General features: G+C 39.4%; 1 protein-coding gene across 1 annotated transcript; it reads left to right on the forward strand.

Annotated features, from left to right (window-relative positions):
* Positions 1-10747: 10747 nt before the first annotated feature.
* Positions 10748-15413, forward strand: LOC125481367 (BAH and coiled-coil domain-containing protein 1-like; the record flags this gene model as incomplete). Its single annotated transcript, XM_048592827.1, has 3 exons — positions 10748-10869; positions 12533-14341; positions 15299-15413. Coding segments are annotated over exons 1-3 (2000 nt in total), but the record flags the coding sequence as incomplete, so codon positions are not given.
* Between the last annotated feature and the right edge of the window lie 922 nt (positions 15414-16335).

Raw genomic sequence — 16335 nt, forward strand, 5'->3', positions numbered from 1 at the left:
AAATGTGAAGTTATGCAATTTGGCAAGAAGAATAAAGGAGCTGAGTATTATTTAAATGGAGAAAGACTGCAGAAAGCTGCAGTGCAGAGGGATTTGTGTGCCCTCATGCAGAAATCACACAATGCTAGCATCCAGGATCTGTACATAATAGGGAAGGCAAGTTGAATGTTGTCCTTATTTCAAAAGGGACGGAGTATAAAAATAAGGAGCAAACAAAAGAGGAAATTGCTGGAGAAACTCAGCAGGTGAAGCAGCATCTGTGGAGAGAAAACAGAGTTAATGTTTTGAGTTCAGTGGACTCTTCACAGCAGAGCAGTCTATGTCTATATGCAGCAAGCCCTGGGTAACATCTTGACCAAGTTACTTGCCACTTATCAGCCGAAGCCTGAATGTTATCCAAGTGGACACAAACAGATTCAATAGCTGATTGGAAGAACACTTGTTGAAAAAAATGCCAAACAATTTGGCTACTATTCACTTTCAGTGCATGGATTTCACATACTCCAGATGCATAAAATGCAGATCTTGTGACAACATAAATGCTGCAGTACTACTGATTATTTTGTGTGAAATATGATGGCCCCATTCTGCATGCCTGTCTGCTACCTTCCCGCTTATATCTATTCATCATCTAATAATCTCCTACTTGTGTTAGTATCGAGGGGGAGAAGTGTGAATTTAAAAACACTCTGCACACTGACCCACAATGTCACCTCCCAGTCCCTTTCTGACACTTGCTCACCTTTTTTGATTTTAACTAATTAAAAAATGTCAATTTAAAGTAAAAATGGTTAACTTTGAAATGAATGCCATAATGCGAGGGCAAGATTTGACTGAGCTTGCAAAAGTCGCCCTTCTTTTCGCTAACTGTATAAGAAAAGGATTTTTTATATGTGAAAGTGTTTCCATCAGATGCTCAGGTCCAGATTCTAGGATGTCTAGATCTATTGATGCCCTTAGAGTTCATGAGAAAATTATTAGGAGATTTCAATTTCGCTGTTAGTTGGCTTAGCATGAGAAAATGATCCTTTGAGGGTTCTGGTAAATTATTACAATGATATTGAAATTTGAAGAAAGAAGTTTAATGCTTTTTTTGAATAAGTATTTAATACAAAGTGGCTGTGCTTTAATTGTTTACTTGTATGCTGTGCAACTGCTTTTTCTGAATGCCAACTTATATGGCATTGGAGACTGATACTGTGTTAAGTCTATTATACCATCACTGTGGAAAAGGTACCTATATTAGCAACAAATTTGATGAGAACATAATTCAGTTGTCATATAGATCTTGTATGACAATCATATCTCATCACTTGATTTGGAAACAAGTTGCTGTAATGCAGTGAACAGGATGGTTGTTTTGGCATTGTTACTTTGATTCTTATCAATATCTACAACATAAAATGGAGATTTTTGTTTAAAAAAAGATCAAACGCAGCATCATAGATCACAAAATATAGCTGTTTCAGTTTGGATCTATTAGACATGCAGTGTGTTCCCAGTCCTGTGTTTGAACCTAGACATTGTTCACGTTATTCTGCGAAGACCAGTAATACTGTATCACATTGATCTTACTCAGAATGCTGGCACTATTAAATGTGATGTTACTGCATTGACCTGTTAATATGTAACATGAAAATCATACAGTTTGGCTTTCGCCTCTCGGTATATTTTGTATGGTGTAGTGGAATTTTTAGTCCATCATAATTCTTGGGGTCTGAGGACTATGCTGCAAGGATGAAATGCATTTTTCCTAAGTGCAGGTTTGAACAATGTTAGCAACAGTCATTAATTATAGGATTAGCTTGTTAAGTGTTCAATTTTAATTCGATTTCAATACCCATGTGTTTCATGTGATTTTACACCAGTGAAATCATTTTCTGTGTCGCTGTGTTACACTTTGTCTTGAGTTTTCTAATAGCGTTTGTAATACAATTGAAGAAATGTACAGAATGTTATTATTTCATCCCCACACACAAATATCCAGATATTTGTGAAAGGACACAAATACATGCCACATGTGTGAATGCAGACACTTACATATACTTACACACATTTATGCGCACACATACCGATATTAGAATGCCATTCTAACACTCAAAATCACACTGAGATTTTAATGGAAAAAGGCCTTTTTCTGACCTGGATGTATCCAGAGATGCTCTTCACACTTGTGTGTCATTATTCATCTGTGCTCGAATTATTTTGACCCCCAAGAGTTAATCTTTGGCTTCCGTAAATCAAAATTCTTGTCTCTTATTCAGGACATGTGCGTTAATCTGCCCGAACTGTAAATGAGTTCCCTAGCACAGCTGCGTTAGTGCTTATTTTGTCACTCCTTGAAAGAGCTCCAGTGTTCAAACATTGTGAGGGTCATGGCTCCAGGGACAGCTGTTACTATTAAAAATGATTTTTTTTTGATACAGACTTGTTCTCTCTCGCACTCTCCCCATACGAATACAGAAGTCATTGTTCTCCAGTGTGTTGGTGGCTGCCAGTGAGTGCTGGAGCATGTTCTTGGCAGGGCACGTCACAATGGTGTATCATATATTTCCTCTTCACTTTTAAAGCTGTGGTGCTCTGTCATGGGAAAAGCCAGACTTAAAAATGACAAATATGTCAATTATAAGGGAATTGGCGCTAGTAATAGAATCGGTGCAGGCACAATTGGCCGAATGGCCTGTTTCTGTGCCGTAACAGTTCTGTGATTATATTATTTTCTTTTGGTCACTGTAGAATAATGATTAAATCATTGAATGAGAATGCAACCCAATCTGTAATGATTTATCAACAAGTGACTTTGTCTATGTACGATCTGTGGCAATGGAAGATATTCATCTTAAATATACAGTTTAATCTGAATTTGTGATAGTTTTGATAAGATTTCCACACCTCTCCTTCCAATTAGATCTGCTTTAATGTAATGGCATTTTAGATGTGCCTTGTTGAATGCAATTGTGCAAAATTGTTTCATCATAAGGATTTAATTTAGGGTGTGGAGGAATTCTGTCTCTCTCTCTGTCATAAATCTCATTAGTGGTGTTAGATTGAACAGACTAGGGCCAAAGTTATAGCAAAAATGGGTTCAACCTAGCAGAAATGAACAGCGTTGAATGAGAGTTTTATCACTGTCTTGTGTTCCTTTGCCCTGAACAAAGGAAGGTACATTCTAATAATTAGAGAAAACAAATGAAACCCAATTGTTTTGTCAAGCTTCCATGTTGGAAGCATGAGATGAACAGAATCTGTCTTTAAATCAACCACATGACTGTCCACAATCACAAAATTCTCCTACTTGCCACCTGATTTAGATCCTTTCGCAATGAGCAGCACAACTGAAATTTTAATACAATACAGAAACAACTGAGCTGCATTTTCAAGTGTGAAAAAGCTAGGCTTGATTAGTCAGCTTTCTAAACCTAACAAAAGTAGTTTAGCCCCATCCCTACAGTACCCTATTACACAACAATTTCTCAACCATTATCAACCCTGTGAAAGTGGTTTAAATAAAATCAGTAAGGATCACTCTTCCACAAAAAGTTATGTCACCATCTCACCCATAAGTCTAACCTTTATCACATCCACAACTTGTTCTTAATGTACCTGAAAATTAATTTTGGAAATTACAGTTAATGGGGCATCGACCACAGTTCTATAGTGAAGTGAATGTCTGATTTGTCTTATGGCAGTTGGAGGTGGAATTTTTGCACCGTGCATTGAATGTAGCAGCACAGATGTTTAATGTCCATCCTTCACAATGGGAGTGACTTTCTGCAGGGGAAAGGTGACTCCATGTGGGAGTCAGGCATCTGCAGTTGGAATTTACAGACTGTCATTTGCTTTAGTGGAACCAGTTAAACTTTTAACAACTGTAATTAAAGGAGACAGTTTTAAAACAACAACTACACATTACCCCTTTCAGCATGTGGATGTATTTGCTACGTGTGAATTCCCATTGGCTTGGAAACAGCTATTCCCAGTATATTTTCATCCCCTTACATCACAGCACTGCGTTTGGAGTCAGAGACCAAGTGAAAAGGAGCAAGATTGGTACAGCAAAGATTTCAATTCATCATAAAGATCATTTGATTTTTTTAGACATAGACATAACTCATAAACATATGGGATAACATTTATATATATATATATATAACAAGCTTAATGAATTGTTCAGCAGACAGTAAATTAAATCCAAAACATGCACAGTCTATAAAAGCATTTACTGAAATGTTTTAATGAAGGGAGAATGAGGTGAATAGGTCATCATTATGTTGACAATACAAACTGAAGCATAGATCGAGGGTTGTGAATTTTGATGCTTTGGGTCTTACCTGCGTCACTGTTGAGTTCTGATCATCCCCATGCTTTCTGATTAAAACAAAACTGCTTGTGCCGAAGTTATCTGCGTTAGTTCTTGTTTTTGCTCATGTCTTGTTTTAAAAATGTTGAATTGCTTCAGGGAAATGCTCAAACTGTTTAAATAGAACGATGAAAACAGAGAAGCAAATATGTATAAATGCTGAACAGGGCATCAAAATTAGATATACATTTCCATTGTGGATTATTTATTGCATTGTGTCTTATTGATTATAGTTCTTACAGGAGTGAAATAAAGTATTGATGTATCAAGTTCTAAGCGATATGCATTATATTGGCATCTCAAAGCTATTAATATGTCTTTACTTTCTTTTTATAGAACAAAAGTTAGATTGATGTACTAATGCTGGTTAAATACAGAATCATTTATGTCATCTTGTTTAGCAGTGTCTCTGAATGCTTTCTGAATAAATATAAATATCCCAAAATTTCAGGTGTTGAGTATAAACTTGCCATGATCAAGAGTTTCCTTTATATCTGCAACTATTGGAATGGCTGGTGTAACTGGGAGACAAAATGTTTACTGCCCCTTTTCTCCAAGACATTGTTAAAAGAAATTTGAAAATTAATCTGAAGCTATTAGATAGAATGCAATTAATTGGAGGATGTATGATAACAGCTAGCCATGTGTAAAATATGCAAGCTCAAGGGTCACTTTATGTGAAGGTCAGTGCAGGAGAGCATCTGCTGATTTTGATATTTCAAGGAGAATGCAAAGGTTGTAATTACTGTAAACATTTGCTTATCTTGTGTGCTGTAACTGCTTAATGTTCAACAAACCTATTTCACTGTTTATAGCAGTCTTTACACTTCTCCTTAACATGTTGGATGCTAGACAGCAGTGACTTCGATTTTCTGGGTTTTGCAACAGGCACCTAAGACACTGGACAGGTTTAGACATATTGGTTCCCAGGGTTGAGAGGTCTGGTCATGATGGTTGACAGTACTGTAACCAAGGAAAATATCTAGAGTAAAAAAAAGTCCCTAAATACCTCACTGTGAGTGCTCTGCTTGTCAGGCAAAAAGTATTTTATCACCTGTCAATCTGTTGCTGTTAATTTTTATGAACACTTTGTGTTGCGCCTGTGTTGTAGTGTTTCTGCCGTTTCAAACTGAAAATTTGCAGTTTTGGTATGAATGGAGATTGGATTAAATGGTTCATTCGCATGTTGGTCACTAAGGCTAAATGACCTCTGCACAGCCATAGAACAGTAGATGTCACATCATTATAGACCAAACTACACATTGATCCCAGTGAAAGGGTTAAACAGAGAAACTAATAGGTGCAGGATATGGCATTTTGATGAGCCTGCTCTGCCATTTATTAGGATCGCAGCTGATCCTCTATCACAATGTAATGTCCCTGCTTTTTCCCCATACCACTTGAAGCATTTAAAATCTAGAAAGTATCAATCTCTTGAATATATTCAGTGACTTGGTCTCCACAGCCTTCTGTGGTAGAGAATTCCACGGGTTCACTACCCTTTGCGTGAAGAAATATTTCCTCATCTCCATCCTACATGGTCTACCCAGTATCTTGAGATTGTGTCCATTGGTTCTAGACTCTCCAGCCAGGGAAAACATCCTCCCTGCACGTAATCTCTCCAGCCCTGTTAGAACTTTATATGTTTCAATTGTCCAAATTAATAATAAAATTAGTAAGATACTCATAGATGTTTACAGCACAGAAGGAAGCCATTTGGCCCATCATGTCTGCACCAGTCATCAAGGATCTGACTACACTAATCCTATTTTCCAGCTCTTGACGCATAGCCCTGGAGGCTATGGCAATACAAGTGAATTTCTGAACGCTGCTTAAATGTTACGAGAGTTTCTGACTCAACCACCCTTTCGTGCAGTAAGTTCTAGACTCCCACCATTCTCTGAGTTTAAAAAAAATTTCCTCATCTCTGCTGTTAGCTTTCTGTCTGTTAGTTTATATGCTCTTACTGTTGAATTTGTTAAAAATAAGTCCTTATCTTGGGGAGTAAAACATAGAACAACTGTGAGAACAAGGCTGATTATTGTAAATTTGGAATCAATCCAGATGAAAATGAAACCCTGCATAAGGTGGTCATACAAATTAACAAGAGCCTGAGTGAGGTGAATGGCTAACAAAATAGAGTGACCATGATTGGACATCTTAATAAGCGATCATAAACAGCATTTCTGCTGGACTTTTGAAAAAGCAAAGCTTAAGTTTGAACCTATGTGGGCCGCACAGCCTTTTTGCATTATAATCATTTTTTAGTTCTGTCCAACTGAGTAATCTTGCTGGCATTTCAAACTGCACTGGCTCAGGATTTTGAAAAGTGCAACATTTCGACTGAACCATCTTGATTGTGATGCAGCAAAGGACAGGAAATTCCAAACGCAAGTACTTGCTAAGGGAGACAGGAAATCTTATTTCAATGATTTCCTCAAATTCCTTATTAATAAAATTATATTTGAGCAGTCATTTATGAAAATGAACTCAGAATTTAACCATTTTGCATAACTATTCCCAATGCGAGTAACGTCTCTGAAAGGAGCTTCCAGTCCACTCATACGTTACTAAACTATCTCCCACCCCCATGACGGTGATATGCAAATTCTAATTTTCATGACCATGGATGAACTCCAAGCAATTTAGATGAATTGAATTGAACCTAGGTATGAGTTTAACTGTATAAGTTCTAGGAGGGGTGGAATGAAAATATTTACTGTAAGAATAGAAGTGGGGCTGAGTACAAAGAATCCTGAATAATTATGTTCCAGGTAGTCTATTGAGAGAATTGAAAGGCTGTTGAAGGAAAGATTAATAAGGAAGAGAAGAGTAATATGGTCCAATAGGAATGGATCAGGATTACAGTGTGTAGAGACACTAATTAGAGTAGGGGGATTTGATATTATAGTCTTTATTGAAACCTTGTTCCATCTAGGGTGGGTCTCTTAATGAAATATACATGGCTATTAAAGTTTTTAGGAGAGATACCAAAGGAAGAAAAGGATTGGGCCTTGTTAATGACTGACCTGTTTCATGCAATTGCATTGAAAGAAAAGGTTTGAAAGAATCGCTGTCCTGAGATAGGCTCTGTCTGGCTCAGGTTAAGATTTAATAAAGGAATGTGTTGCCATATGCAGAATACATTATAGACCACTGAAAATTAGGAAATAAATCTAGGATGTGGTTTGTGACCAATTTAAAGCTATTTGCAGCAGGAGCTGAGAATGGACAAACTTTTGTGACAAAATGAGGAGGTCTTCTTAGAATTGCATCTAAATCTGTTTCCTTAAGTGATATGTTGCAGGTTGAGCAAAAAAAAGGGCTGCAGTGTCTGGTTCTAGTTAATAATGGGGGACAAGTAGGGGACTTGAATTTATGAGAACTCTTAGTTTATGGCCAGTTTGTGAATTTTGTTCATAATGGAAATGAAAATAGACAAATGACAGTCGAACCTAAAAGTGTTGTTCTAGCAATTACATAAATTCAGTAGGCTAAAAGAGGTCAAAGTTTGGATTAATTGGTTAGAAAAACGTGGTAGTCCAAGCATTGGAGAAAGTTAAATATGAGATGGATGGAAACACAGATGGCCATTTAAGATCATGGTATCTGAATGATTGAAGAGAAGGCTGCCCGTGGTGGATAAAAGGGATATGGGAGATAAGTTCAACAACAAGTGGAGGTGGAGTTAGAGGAATTGACAGTTTGTCCAAAGAAGGACATGATGTAAGGCAGTAGTAGGTCACAAAATTAGGGAGATGGAAAATCACAGAAATTTAAGGCGTGAGGATGAGAGCTTTAAATTGAGGCATTAGGTTACTGGAAGCTATTATAATCAGGGAGCTGGTATTTTAAAAAAAAACCTTCACAGGATCTGGGTGTCGCTGGCCAGATCAGTATTTCATTACCCATCCCTAAGTGCACCTGAACAGGTAGTGGTGAGCTGCCTTCTTGAATCACTGTACTCCATGTGGTATTGGTAAACCCACAGTGTTGTTAGGGAGGGACTTTCAGAGTTTAACCTGGCAACAGTGGAGGAATGGTGATATATTTCCAAGTCAGGATGGGTATGTGTCTTAGAGGGAACCTTGCAGGTTGTGGTGTTCCTATGTGTCAGCTGCCCTCGGGCTTCTAGAAGGTAGGGGTCTTGTGTTTGGAAGCTTCTATTGAAGAAATCTTGGTGAGTTCCTGCAGTGCAATGTGTAGATGGTATACACTGCTGCCTCTGTGTGGCCGTGGTGAAGGGAGTTAATATTGAAGGTGATGGATGGGGTTCCAATCAAAAAAGCTACTTTGTCCTGGATGATGTTGAGGTTCTTGAGTGTTGTTGGAACCGCACCAATCCAGGCAAGTGGGGAGTATTCTATCACATGACCTACTGTGATTTGAAGTTGGTGGACAGGCTTGGGGAGACAGCAGGTAAATTAATTGCTTTCAGGGCTGCTTCTGCTCTTGACCAATTATTGCACTGTCCACTTCTGTTCTCACTTGATATCAGCAGTACATTTTGGGAAAGCTAGAATATGGATCTGTTCCCATAGCCCTGCGTCTACATCTCTCTTAAACACAGTGGGCAGCCCAGGGGCATGTAGCCAAAACTCTCTGTAGAGGTGTGGTGTTTGGGAAGCAGGAGGGAAGGAGAACATTTCAAAGAATCTTAGGTGCTGGGACCCAATTAGAAGACTGCATGCCCCATTTTCTATTGCTTCCATGGCACTCAGTTTCAAGTGATATAATGGAGTGATATATAGAGTTCATCATGAAGAATAAAATTAATGAATATTTATGCAAGTGTGGGCAAATTGGGGGCAGTCTCAGAGGACTTGCAAAGGGCAAGCTGTGCTAAATTACCTTAGTAGAGCTTTAGAAAAAAAAACAAAGAATTACAAGATAAAGGGATGCATGAGATGTTACGTTGAAAATAATTCAAAGGGAATTTGACAAGAGGACACATGCGCGGCTAGAGAGCCAGCAAGAGTCTAACGTTGCCTCTTTCTGGGAAGGTTGGCCAAACTGTGTGCCAATCAGGCTGTGTTGAAGCCGCTGGTGAGCTGCATTTGGAATCTGGACCTTACAGGTGGCAGTCTCACCCATCGAGAGTTGCAGTCCAATTTTGCTCCGCAGCACCGCTAGACACGGTGTGACCACAGCTTAACAGCAGGCACCAGGGTCCCAGGTCACAGTCGAGTGAGGTTTGGAGGGGAGAGGGGATTTCAGGTGCTCGCAGCTTGTGGGGAGAGGGCTACAGGGGGATCAGCAACAAGGGCAAGGTGGTGGTGCCTTTCACTTGCACCCCATGTTCCCAACGTGCAATCCCTTGGTTAGGCGTTTGGTAAAGGAAGCTCTGTCCTCCTGGAAATGACAAGTAGGTGTGAGGTTTTTGTGCTGTGCATCCCACGGGATAAGAGCATCCTCTGCAGCTGGGCTAATCCCAGTGGCAGCATGATGAGGTCCTTCGATGGTTAGTGGTTGGTCAATCAAGGGTCTCTGTTGGTACACAGGGCAGGAAGGTTCACTATGGGCCTTCCCACCCAGAACTTAATTTTGACGGCAGTAGGGCTTAGTTACCCCACCTTCCTGTTTATTTAAATGCCCTTCCACCCTCAGGCTCACCACCAGAGACAGCAGAAGATTCCATCTGTGAAACTAGTTAAAGAAAGGAAGGCAGATGCTTTATGAAGGTATATTGATATATGGATAGAGAAAAAAAAAACAGTCACAGCTTTTCAAATCAATAGGAAGTGGTCTGTGGTGAGTTCAAAAGATTCTATTTATGTAACATAATTTAGAAGGAAAATCGGTTAATTATTTGAAAATGAATTTGAAATAGAAATACAAAAGGAATAGATTGGAGTCGATGCCTCTAATGAAGGAGCTGGGACTAGTACAGGTGCACTGGTTGAATGGCCTTCTGTCTGTAATTTCAATGAATTTTGTCAACAAAGATAAGAACAGATTGTAATAACTGAGGATTTTTAACTTGCCCTTAATTATAATTTATTGTTAGTTGCCATTCAGTAGTATTCCGAGAGACTGAGAAGTGACCTTTTTGATAAATCATCTCCAGTTGAACTGAGTCTCGAAGTGAAGGGCAACATGCCAGACTCCTCTGTGAAAGTACAGTAGTTGAATCAGTTTTATCAGTCATAAATAAAGTACAGGGAATGTGGAGATTCTATCTTTTGTTATTCTTTTTCATCATACACAGAAGCCCTGAAACCTCAGTGGTTTCTTTTTCATGGTCTGTTTGCAATTACAAGACATTTGTTTGAAAACCACTTTATTGCTTGGACTATGATAACTGAAGTATAGTCTAAAAGGAAATACGCTTGCGCACTCTTAAGAAACTGTGCTATTCAACTCTAACCTTATATTTTCTTCAGTCCCAGGATATTCCAGGTTTTCAAGCAGTTTGGCCTCCACTTTCCTCCCTATGAGCCACCTGGATCACCACAGTAACAGCAACAATGTACTTTACGGCCAGCACAGGTTCTATGATACGCAAAAAGGTTAGTAAAGTGTCTGGACAAGTATATATATTTTAGATTTACTTTATAAAATAGTAATGTCAATAATATCATCAAGCTTTAATTATACTTTATTTCAATTTTACAGAAATCAACTCTTTTATCTATTGCAATTATGATGAATTATTTGGGTAGTGGAATATAGTGTCTGTCACTGTTAACCAGTCATGAGCCTAATTTTAGTCTGCAGTGCAGTACTTTGTTTTAATCAGAAATATTTGGCATAAATATTATTGCTGCATATGTTTACTAAATAGTACTATTTCATAGGCTTCTATTTGCGACCTTGCATTTTACTATTTATTTCAAGTGAAATCCAAGAGGTATTGGAAAGAAAATATGTAGTAAACATTGAAATTAGAGTTTAATCATCATATGTAGATTAATGATGTACCACATATGGTGTGCAAGCTGAAATCAAGCTGGTGAACATTTGTGCAAGGCTTTAAGCTAAATGCTATCCTGGTTGTTGTTATTGTCTTGGTGAGGTATTTTGAACTCTCCATTAAGAGAACATCTCTATTAACTTAATCAGTACTAAATGCCATTGGTATGCATTACAATTCAATGCTGAGTGCCTCTGAAACACGCTGGACTTTTCCCTCCGTCAGTTACCACTCTGAGCGGTGATTCATTCAAAAGTCCCCTCCTGGAATTGTCAGCCCACAGCAACCTAGCCAAATAACCATTCTTGACATGCATCTCTGGATGATGGCAGGTTAGTAAGCACTTTGCTTTAGAGGGATGCTAGGCATTGCAGCCATACCTGAATGCCTGATTTTCTTCACACCAGAAGTTGTATTCTCTTCTTATGTAGAAACACCAAATCATAATTGAATATTGAGTTTGAATCATTTCTTCTTCCTAGCTCAGGGATGCCTATGCACCTTCATTATCACTTAGACTGAAAATAATGCAGAGCAGGGTAAAACCTGTTCAGTTCTGGTTGCTACATGATAGGAAGAATGTGGAGAGGGTGCAGAAGAAGTTTACCACAATGTTGCTTGGATTGGAGTGTGTTAGCTATAAGGAGAGGTTGGAGAAATTTGGATTGTTTTTGGTAGAGCATCGGAGGCTGAGGGATATCCTGATACAAGTATATAAAATTATGAGAGGCATGGATAGGGTGGATAGTCAGAGGGTAAAAATGTCAAATACTAGGAAGCATTGTTTTGAAGTGAGAGGGGTAAAGTTTAAAGGAGATATGTGAGGCAAGTTTTTTTTATACAGTGGGTGGTAGGTGCCGGGAACACACTGCCAGGGGAGGTGGCAGAAGCAAATATGATATCACTTTTTGGACAGACACATGAACAGGCAGAGAATAGATGGATTCGGACCATGTGCAGGCAAATGGGATTAATTTAGAATGGCATCATGGTTGGCACAGATATAGCGGGCCGAAGGGCCTGTTCCTGTGCTGTACTGTTCTGTGTTCTTCCTAAACTGTACAATTATCACGAACAGAACACAGTAGTTGAGAATCAATTGTTATTTGCAAGTTATTTGCATTTGAGAAATTTAAATTTTCATGTATTTCAATCTAAGCAATGTAAATAAAACAGCACTACAGGTTCTTTGTGTATAAAATTCTTTAGGACGATATGTTGTATTGCCCTGATCTTATGAGGTCTTCCTCAATTTGCAGATGGTTTCTATCTGAGGAATTTACCTGGACAGCCGACCCTGCTCTCAACCAATCATAGTTTTCCTTCGATTTCCCGAGCCGCACCCAGCCATCCCATTGGTTCCTGCAGCCGAGACAGAGAGATGAGCCACTCCCATAAAACGATCAAGGAAACTGACAGACTCCTAACCTCAAAGGAACCTAATAAAGAAAGGATGAATAAAAATGAAGCCAATTCATTGAGCAGTCAAAGGACACACAAGGAGAGACATTCAGAAGACGATGGAAAAGACAGGCATAAAATTGTGCTGCCTCTGATGCCAGATGTCAGATGCAAAGAAGACGTAACAAATATGCATAATAGCATGTGTGAGAACAGAAATAAACACTTCAATAGCTGTTTAACAAACTCCAAAGTTATGAATGGAGATTCCAATAAGACTTTATTAGCAAGCTGCACTAATATTGGTGGGATTTTACCGAGGCAAATGGACATCCATACCCCAGGCAGGTGTACCAAAGAGAGCTTAAGGTTTGAGAGGGATTTCCGAGAAAACGGCCCGTCTGGTCCAGTGCACGTCGAGTGCTCAGATAGTTGGCAAACTCCACACCATTCTGTTGCATACTCTGTTCCTTCTTCCCTGTCCAACATTCCTTCATCATCTAGCACAGCCTCTGGAACATTCCCCTGTTTGCAGGTTCATTCCAACTTAGACCTTTTTTACCCTACTCAAGATAAGGCCAGCAGGGAGCTCAAGGTCACTGGGCCTACGTACGTGCCTTCAGTGGGACACTTCGGTGACAAAAGCCAACCGTTTCAAGTCACTGCAGAAAACTGCAAGGTCAACCGAAATATGGGGAAGGAGAAGACACATGACAAAAGCACAGAGAGGTCTGACATTGGGACCGTTCCTAATTCGCACACATCCCTGAAGCTAGATAGTAAAGGAATGGACTGGCCCCACAATTCAGCCATAAAATCCAAACAACAGTGTGTTAGTAGCACTGGTGCGCAGATGGTGATGCCCTTCACACCTCAGGCAGCCAAGGGCCCCTCAGGGAAAGGTAGCACTTACGTTATGCCACAGTCTCAGGATTGTTTCTGTTCGAAGGAGCTGGAGACATGCTGTGCCAAACTTACCCACTCCAGTTACACACTGGACCGGGAGCATGGCAGCGATACACATGAAAAAGCTTCAAAAGACTCACAGGGGCAGAAAGTGGCCAGGATACGGCACCAGCACCATAAGCTTCCCGAGGTGGAGCACGTAGGAAGTGGTTCAGAGATGAAGAGAAGACCACCGGAGCTCAGTTGTATGAGCTACAATGGATCTCACATACCATCATGGCAGAGTCCTCAGATTCCTATGGGGGAAGACAGGAAAAGTTCCTATCTCGACCCTTTCAGTTCAAGTTTACAGCAGGCGGCAATGTTGTCACAAGGATCTGTGCTCAATCAAGACATTTTAGGTCAAACTGATGAAGTCTCAGCCATGAAGAGTCTGCTAAAGTACAGCAGCTCATTTCCTCCAGGCGCACAGGCATTGATCGTTGGGCAGAAGACCCCTTTCGGAGGCCTGGGAAACATCCGGGCCAGCTGCGTCCATCAGGAGATCAAATTCCAAAGTGGGAAGTCAAACCTCGACTTGGAGCGTCCAGACTGTGCCAAAGGGAGGGAAAGTGAGTCATCTCAGGGTGACAGTGAGGTACGGCAGCCTCCAGTTGGGATCGCAGTGGCTGTTGCAAGACAAAAAGACAACCAGAACAAGCATGACCTGCCTTGTGGTACTGAGTCCAACAGACCACACAGGCATCTTCCTGGCTTAAAAGGTGAGATACTGCTAAGTACCCAAACAAACGGTCAACTAGTGTTTCCGTTAACAACCATGATTGATTTCTAAAATTATTTTCATAAATGTTATCGTTATTATCTCTTGGAACACCGATGAGAGCAAGACAATGATCTTCATTCCTGGTGCACATCACGGAACATTCTCAATGCGGTGTTATCACCAAATGTAATGGTCATAGTCTTTAATTCCCAGAACAGTTATATATTCGAGGTGTAAGTTACTTAAGTTGGTCTTACTTTGGCTGCTTCAGCTTCATACAAAATTGTCTGTTACTAAGACTGAAGTGTTTCATCTGCAGTCCTGAAAGCTTGACATTGTCCAGCTCAGGCTAGTTGAATTACAGCTCCCAATAGCTAGTCGTGTACATTAATGTTAACAGTTTGGGCTAGCTGTCCTTACTTCCAGTTTCAAAGTAACTTGTGATGAATTGTGCTAAAATTGACCCTCAAGTTCTCAAAACCCAGAAAAGTTGTGACATGCCTGTTTCACAGTGACCTAATATAATTGTGGAATGCCACAATTAACAGTAGAAGTAAACACATCCAGTTGAAAATTCCTTGAACATATTTTTCATTTACGGTGCCATGTAAGCATTTGATGCAGCAAAAAACTAGATGTGGAGATTGAAATTTTCTCTTTGAAAGCTTATGAATGAAGTAGCCCCTTAAACATCTAAAAATTGATACCTTTTCATAAGGCATATGTGTTTTTTTTCCTTATGAATTTTATGCAGTTATCAATTGCAATGCACATTAACTGTCAGGAAATAGAAGCATCTTACATTGAATATCTTTCTTTGACAATTCAAATGGTTTATTTTGATGAGAACATGCTTTGACTGGAATTCATATTAAAACTGTACCACTGCAACAGAGTTAGTCTGGATTTTACTTTGGGACTGGTTAGCTGAAAATGTTAACTTCACTTTTAACAGGATCATCGCGCTCCACCTATGTCATTGACCTTGAAGCAGAGGAAGAAAACAATCATTTTCGTGAGGAAAGAATGGGACTGTCTCATTTAGACAGGGAAAGGGATCACCTACTTCGGTAAGGTCTTACACAGCTTAACACAGCACAAAATGAGCATGCTATCTTCGTTAACACTCTTTCTATTGTCCACACCCGAAACTTTAGTCTAAATAATCAAAAAGGGTGATCACGAGCTTTATTGAAGTGAGTAAGATGACTTTCATCTTTCAAAATTCTATTAATTATTGCAACGTTGTCTACAAATTGGAATGTTTCAAATGTAACCCTACTGTTCAAGAAAGGACTGAGAGAGAGAACAGGGAACTGCAAATCTGTTAGCCTGATGACAGTAGTAGAGAAAATACTAGAAATTAATGTCAAGGATAACTGATTATTTAGAAAATAATTGTCTTACTGGGCAGAGTCAGCATCAATTTTGGAGAAATTGTGTTTAACAAAACTGATAAGAGTTTGTTTAAGAAAATTAATAACTTAGTAATAAGGAGGGACAAGTGGATGTAGTATATTTGAATAAAGTCCTGCATAGGAGCTAAATAAACAAAAATAAAGTACTTGGAATTGGGGGTAATATCCTGGCAGGGATTAAGGAGTCGTTAACATGCAGAAAGCAGAGAGTAGGAATAAATGTGCCACCCTCAGGTTGTCAGGCTGTGACCAGGGAGCACTGCGAGGATTAGACCCCAGCTATTTGTGTCAATGATTTGTTAGTGGAAGCTAATTATAGCATTCCAAAATTTTCAAATAATGCCAAAATTGATGGAAATGTGACTTGTGAGGATGATGCACAATAGCTTCAAGGGATTTAGATAAGCTGAGTGAGTGGACAAGAACCAGGCTGATTTAAGTTAGTGTGGATAAGTGTTAGATTATCCATTTTGGTATGAAGAATGATGGTACAGATCATTTCTTACATGTTGAGAGATTGGAAAATGTGCAAATGTGCAAAAGAACAAGTGTCCTTGTTCGTAAGTCACTGAAA

Source organism: Rhincodon typus, unplaced genomic scaffold, assembly GCF_021869965.1.
Source record: "Rhincodon typus isolate 14 unplaced genomic scaffold, sRhiTyp1.1 hic_rhity00001880, whole genome shotgun sequence".
NCBI classification, from domain to species: domain Eukaryota; kingdom Metazoa; phylum Chordata; class Chondrichthyes; order Orectolobiformes; family Rhincodontidae; genus Rhincodon; species Rhincodon typus.